The sequence below is a fragment of the Protomyctophum bolini genome (assembly GCF_963924005.1).
Source record: "Protomyctophum bolini genome assembly, chromosome: 24".
NCBI classification, from domain to species: Eukaryota; Metazoa; Chordata; class Actinopteri; order Myctophiformes; family Myctophidae; genus Protomyctophum; species Protomyctophum bolini.
In genome coordinates, this window is record NC_137885.1 from 6,907,238 (window position 1) to 6,914,737 (window position 7,500).

Here is a 7,500-nt window from a genome sequence, read left to right on the forward strand (position 1 = left end):
CCGCCAGCTGAAGGTGCTCAACCAGCCGCTGCCCGACCTCAGCAACGTCAAGTCCAAGATCGGCTCCACCTCCAACCTCAAGCACCAGCCCAAAGGAGGCCAGGTGGGTCTGTCTTGTCTTGTCTTGTCTTGTCTTGTCTTGTCTTGTCTGTCTGTCTGTCTGTCTGTCTGTCTGTCTGTCTGTCTGTCTGTCTGTCTGTCTGTCTGTCTGTCTGTCTGTCTGTCTGTCTGTCTGTCTGTCTGTCTGTCTGTCTGTCTGTCTGTCTGTCTGTCTGTCTGTCTGTCTGTCTGTCTGTCTGTCTGTCTGTCTGTCTGTCTGTCTGTCTGTCTGTCTGTCTGTCTGTCTGTCTGTCTGTCTGTCTGTCTGTCTGTCTGTCTGTCTGTCTGTCTGTCTGTCTGTCTGTCTGTCTGTCTGTCTGTCTGTCTGTCTGTCTGTCTGTCTGTCTGTCTGTCTGTCTGTCTGTCTGTCTGTCTGTCTGTCTGTCTGTCTGTCTGTCTGTCTGTCTGTCTGTCTGTCTGTCTGTCTGTCTGTCTGTCTGTCTGTCTGTCTGTCTGTCTGTCTGTCTGTCTGTCTGTCTGTCTGTCTGTCTGTCTGTCTGTCTGTCTGTCTGTCTGTCTGTCTGTCTGTCTGTCTGTCTGTCTGTCTGTCTGTCTGTCTGTCTGTCTGTCTGTCTGTCTGTCTGTCTGTCTGTCTGTCTGTCTGTCTGTCTGTCTGTCTGTCTGTCTGTCTGTCTGTCTGTCTGTCTGTCTGTCTGTCTGTCTGTCTGTCTGTCTGTCTGTCTGTCTGTCTGTCTGTCTGTCTGTCTGTCTGTCTGTCTGTCTGTCTGTCTGTCTGTCTGTCTGTCTGTCTGTCTGTCTGTCTGTCTGTCTGTCTGTCTGTCTGTCTGTCTGTCTGTCTGTCTGTCTGTCTGTCTGTCTGTCTGTCTGTCTGTCTGTCTGTCTGTCTGTCTGTCTGTCTGTCTGTCTGTCTGTCTGTCTGTCTGTCTGTCTGTCTGTCTGTCTGTCTGTCTGTCTGTCTGTCTGTCTGTCTGTCTGTCTGTCTGTCTGTCTGTCTGTCTGTCTGTCTGTCTGTCTGTCTGTCTGTCTGTCTGTCTGTCTGACTGACTGACTGACTGACTGACTGACTGACTGACTGACTGACTGACTGACTACTTATATAACATTGTCTCTCTGTCGCCCCCAGGTGTTCATTCCCAGTGTTAAGTTGGACTTCAGTCATGTCCAGGCAAAATGTGGCTCGCTCACCAAGCTGCAGCACAGTCCTGGAGGAGGGAACGTAAGTATGACACCTGGACTGGACTGGACTGGATTTAACTGGACTGGACTGGACTGGACTAGTCTGTTTGGCTAATGTATACACTGTGCTGTTTGCAGATTCAAATCCAGACCCAGAAGGTCGTTGATGTCAGCCACATCACCTCCAAATGTGGCTCCATGTCCAACATCCGCCATAGACCAGGTACAAACTGTAAATACTGTACACAGGGTTACTGTACAGTAACATAGACCAGGTACAAACTGTACATACTTGTACGTGGGGTTATACTGTACAGTAACATAGACCAGGTACAAACTGTAAATACTGTACTATACTTGTACGCGGGGTTACTGTACTGTAACATAGACCAGGTACGTGAAGTACAACTACTGTATATACATTTAGTACACAGGTTACTAGTAGTACAGTAACATTTTGGAAACTAACCGCAACTGCATGCTTGCGTCACTGTTCTGGGCTCTGGCATGTCACGTTTTAAGGCTAAGTTCCACAGTCTACGGTAGCACGCGTTTGGTCCTACAGTCAGGAGTCCGACCACCCTAACCCTAACCTCACAGGAAGCCACGGGTTCCTTTTAACCCGCCACGGGTTAGTTTGAACCCGCCACGGGTTGGTTTTAACCCGCCACGGGTTAGTTTGAACCCGCCACGGGTTAGTTTTAACCCACCGCACATGTTGGGAGCGACAGTGTTGTCGGACTCATGACTGTAGCACCTCTTCAGACTCCATCTTGGCCCGTAGCACGTGCTCTAGCCTCGACGGCCTTATAGTATATGCAAAGGCTCAACTTATGTACGCATTAGTCTTATTATAGATATTCCACTGTTAGGTTCTTAGCTTACGTATGATTCATGATGACTATTTCTATGTATTTGATGTATTTGATGTGTTGTTCTTGCTTACGGTCTTGCTTAATCTCTGGATTAAGAGCGTCTGCTGAAGGCCTATACGCTGTAAATTGTAGTTCTGTTGGTATGTCTAACCCAGTGATTGCCAACCTGTGTGCCGTGCCGCGGCACTTTAGTGTGCCGTTTGAAATGGCCAGGTGTGCCGTTTGATTTGAACAAAAGTACAGCCTCGGTACGCAAGCTTTTATTTTCGTTGATAAAAAGTAAACCCGGACTCTCCCCAGACAGCAATAGACACTGGGCTTAGTGGGCTGCCCGCATGCGGTCCGTACGTCCGCTGTTGTTGCCCGTCCCCACCAGTTTGCAAAGATTTCACTGGCGACCCGGAAGCTGTCCCAACATGCATTCTAAGGAAGTATTCTGACGGACTGAAAGACAGCGGACGGACAGACAGTGAGAATAGTCCCTAAATTATTAGATATGCACACACACTATTTACACACAGACACACGCGCACAGCTGCTACAATGTATTTGAAACCAGAACAAAATATGCGCTCTCATATACACAAGATGGCTAGTTTTATATGTATGTATTTATTATTTTAAAAAATATATTTTTAATATTTATATATTTTATTTCCTGACCTATCAATGCTAATACAAATGCTTCCAGCACATCACGCATGATCATCAAAGTTTGAGTGCATGTTGTGCACAACACAGTGTGGGCTTGTACTGTAGGTCAGCTTAAGACACCAGCAAAAAGCAGGCTCTTACGTTGCGTTCACAATTGGGCAGATGAAACGATGCAAAACACGCTGTGAGTCGATGTGGAGCAGCTACATCTTTGCACCTTTGCGACGTCATGTCGCTGGCTTCCTTTGACAATGGATGGTAGACTGCATCGTTATTATAAATAATAAATATATACAAAACTAGCCATCTTGTGTATATATATGAGAGCACATATTTTGTTCCGGTTTCAAATACATTGTAGCAGCTGTGCGCGTGTGTCTGTGTGTAAATAGTGTGTGTGTGTGTGTGTATATCTAATAATCGTTTCGCCCATAGACAGCGGGCGAGCAATCGCTAAATTATTAGATAGATTACCCACACTGAACATCATTTGCTGTTCATATATTCAGAACGTCTAAGGACTATATATATCATACAACACACCCCCCCCCCTCCCCTTCCCCCCCTTTGGCTATGAAAAGTGTGCACTGCAGAAAAAAGGTTGGGAAACACTGGTCTAACCAACATAATTATGCACCCCTTCCAGACATGTGATGACTGTTCCCTGTCTGTCCACCAGGGGGCGGCCAGGTACGGATTGAGAGCGTCAAACTGGATTTCAAAGACAAAGCTCAGCCCAAGATCGGATCCTTGGACAATTCTACCCACATGCCTGGAGGAGGAAATATTATGGTAATATTCACTGTACTGTACTGTACTGTACTGTACTGTACTGTACTGTACTGTACTGTACTGTACTGTACTGTACTGTACTGTACCGTACCGTACTGTACTACTGGTAATACTGTTCTGTCGTGTCGTGAATTTAAATGAAAACTAAGCTACGATGACTAAAACTAAGACTAACTAGAACTGCACTCTGTCGAGTGCATACTTGCTTGTTGCACACAAGTAGGCCATTACTAGTGCGCAAGCAGAGCGTGCAAGTACTGTAGACCGCTACAAACTTTCAAATCTCAGCCTCTCTGTGAAAGAACGTTTGCAATATTGAATTATTAGCTATTTGCTACGTGCCTTGCTTTTGTAGGAGAAAAAAGTATATAAATAATAATTTATATAATAAATTATAAATAGTAATAAATTGTATTTTGAAGTATGGTAATGATTACTTATGCCTGTTATGGCAGTGGTGTCAGAGTACACACATTGGGGCATTACCTTTAGTCCACCCGACACTGAAACATGTCACCGTTACGTCACCATCGATAACCAATTATACCCTGGCATTGGTACATATATTCATCACGTCATATGCTCATATGTCTAGATATATGTGTATATGTCTATCACTCATTCTTGAGATGAGGGACAAAAGTGGAAAAAACATGTCCCACACATAAGAGCCTTATTTTATGTAAAAAATAAATTAATTCATAAAAATAAAAGCACTTGCAAAGTTAAGTGTAATACAGTTGTGTATTATTATGCCCTTAATTTCATTATAATTGTTTTCATATTCCATCTGAATTAGTTAAAAGCAGGCCCTGTACCCAAAAAGGCCTGTATTTAGCCTGTCCCCAGCAAGTGGCCACAATTTCAAACTGCCAAAAAAGTGTCTAATACTGTCACAATCACATAAATATACTGTACATACTAAATTAAAGTAGATTGTCAACAACATAGCAAATAATATACACAGTTAATTTTAATTTATATTTTCTATTAAATATCTCATATCAAATGTTCGTCCCACGTCTCCGTCAACTCCGTCAGGTTTTTTTAAAAGTCTTAAATTAATCAGAAAATATTGTCGACAGATTTAGCCTGAAGACTCCTTTTCCAAGTCCCATTTATATTTGTTGCAACAGTGGAGTACCTGGTCTGACAAGCATTCAATTGTTTGATATTTTAAACAAACAATGTTGATAACAATGTGGTCACAGCTTTTACATGTCAACTCCGTCAGGACATTATTATGGTCTTTGTTAAGAATTCCAAAATAATGTTTATTATTTTAGTTTAGGGGTTAGGTTTAGCTAACAAAATTAAGCAAAAACAAAATGGCTACATTGTACTAAAGAGGGTTAAGATGAAAACAAATGCCATTTTGTCAACTCCGTCAGACGTCAACTCCGTCAGATTTTGTGTCTGACGGAGTTGACGTGTATCTGACGGAGTTGACAAAAGTGTTCCTAAAACAATAAAATTATTGTTTTTGAATAATGGGCAGTATTCTAATTTGGCACACAGTTAGAGCATGCCTTAAGGAACATTTTTGGCTATGGGGCCATCACAGATTTGTCTCGTGGTGACCATGGCAGCCATATTACAAAAGAGCCGCCACCTGATGTTATTTTACAATAACTCAAGTTCTACACCACCTAGGATCTTGATTCTGGTGACTAAGACCTCATTTTCAAGGATGAGGGATACAGTGGTACAATTTAGACTTTCCCTGTGACCATGGCAGCCATTTTTCAAAATGGCCGCCACCTGCTGTTATTTTACAATAACTCAAGTTCTACACCACCTAGGATCTTGATTCTGGTGACTAATCATACATTTTCAAGGATGTGGGGTACATTGGTAATATTTAGATTTGTCCTGTGACCATAGCAGCCATTTTTTTTTCAAAATGGCCGCCACCTGCTGTTATTTTACAATAACTCAAGTTTTAGACCACCTAGGATCTTGATTTTGGCGACTAATCATACATTTTAAAAGATGAGAAATACAGTGGTACTATTTAGATTTGTCCTGTGACCATGGCAGCCATTGTTTTTCAAAATGACCACCAACCTGCTGTTATTTTACCAATAACTCAAGTTTTAGACGACCAAGGATCTTGATTCTGGCGACTAATCATTACATTTTCAAGGATGAACTTTCTCTGGGAGAGGTAAGGGCTTATTTCAGGTGCAGGTTGAGTTTCTACTGACAGGACATTAAAAGGAGGTGGGCTTTCTGGCCTTTGACTTGCCCCTTTCAGGTACAGATGCACAGTTTGACTTCACTGGCCACTGCAGGGAACTGTGGGGGAGAAACTTTGGTCTCCTGACACCCCGATTAGGTTCAGGGTTTTTTTTGGTGGAGACTTGCCTTTCATGACATCTTTGCTGCAGCAGTTGATCTCCTTACTGCCAGTGGTGGCACACTCTGGGTCTCTGGGGCATTGTATCTTGGTGGCCTCCTGCCAGTGTTTCTCCATCCTTCTCCTGAGCTCTGTGTTCTGGGGCTCTGTTATAGTCAACTTACATTGTCTTGGCTGGAGATTGCTTTCCTGCAGGGTCCAGCCCAGTCTTTGTGCAGATGGCTGCTGGCCCACCTGGAGGCCCCAACCTCACTTCTTCGGTTGGTGTGATTAGGTGGGGTGGTCTTCCCCAATCAGGATGAGGGGTTTGACCCTTTCAAACGGCAGTCTGGCCAAGTGTCTGTATTTAGTTGTGAGTTTAGATACAGGATACGATTGCTCACCCAGCCCCAGGTGACGAGGATGAGGTGAAGGCTCCTTTGATTTGGTAACATTGCTTTGGTTGACATGCTGGGGACACAGAGAAAGACACTGATGCCTTCAGTGTCTGCACATCCTGCCTGATGGTCCTGAAGCCAAATCTTCTGTCTTCAGTCTTTCCCTCACTGTTCACTGCTCACTGTTCACCTCACCGAATTTAGCCCAAGGAGTTTGACCCCTAGTTTGGCCATAGACCCCCTAGTTTGGCCATAGCCACTTGCCCAAATGTGCCGACATGTGCTGACCTCATCACATCTGTGATGATGGCTATGGCCGTTTTTAGCCAACGTAGTGTTTTTTGTGCAAAACTAATGCTTGGAATGGATCCAGAATCATGAAAAGCCCCTAGTTTGACATGCCACATGCTACTTAAAGCATAATGAAATTTTATTATTAAATTTTTTTTTATTATTAACTTATATTGGTTGTTGATGGTACCCAACTTTCAGCAGCTGTCAAACATGCCCCTAGGGTGGTCAAATAGAAACCAATGTGGGATATGTTAGTAGACACCTTTACAAACATTGGTGAAGAAAATTCTTGGTAAGAAATGTATTCACAGATTTTATATTATTCTGATAATATTCCCTGAGTAAATTGGTAAAATAATAGCAGGTCCACCATTTTTGAAAATGTCTACCATCCATGGTCACAGGATAAATCTAAATAGTACAACTGTATTCCTCACCCTTGAAAATGTATGATTAGTCACCAGAATCAAGATCCTAGGTGGTGTAGAACTTGAGTTATTGGGAAATAACAGAAAGTTGGCGGCCATTTTGAAAAATGGCTGCCATGTTCACAGGGCAAATCTAAATAGTACCACTGTATTCCTCATCCTTGAAAATGTGGGATTAGTCACCAGAATCAAGATCCTAGGTGGTCTAGAACCTAAATCAGTTAAACTTGTCAACTCCGTCAGATGTTCGTCAACTCCGTCAGACGTTCGTCCCGTGATGTTTTTGTTAATTTCCAAAGAAATAGAAAATTTGCTGTCAAATCTTTTGTGCTTATGTATTGAAACACCAACTGAAATGATACGTAATGATGATTTTTTTTTTTTTTTACATGGTTTTCATGTTATAATATTGAAAATAAAGGTTGAAATGACGGTTTTGAGAAATTGGATATTTCATAATAGTGTGATATTGGAACAAAATAATA

General features: G+C 42.7%; 1 protein-coding gene across 3 annotated transcripts in view; it reads left to right on the forward strand.

The window, feature by feature from the left end:
* LOC308311514 (uncharacterized protein) overlaps nt 1-7,500 on the forward strand; it is a 92,294-nt gene that overhangs the window by 82,849 nt on the left and 1,945 nt on the right. For all 3 annotated transcript variants that reach the window (XM_080758227.1, XM_080758229.1, XM_080758228.1), the window contains 4 exons: nt 1-103; nt 1,184-1,276; nt 1,375-1,459; nt 3,445-3,557. The exon at nt 1-103 is cut by the window's left edge and continues 220 nt beyond it. In XM_080758227.1, coding sequence (XP_080614353.1) covers nt 1-103; nt 1,184-1,276; nt 1,375-1,459; nt 3,445-3,557 — 394 coding nt within the window. The remainder of the gene's footprint in view (nt 104-1,183; nt 1,277-1,374; nt 1,460-3,444; nt 3,558-7,500) is intronic.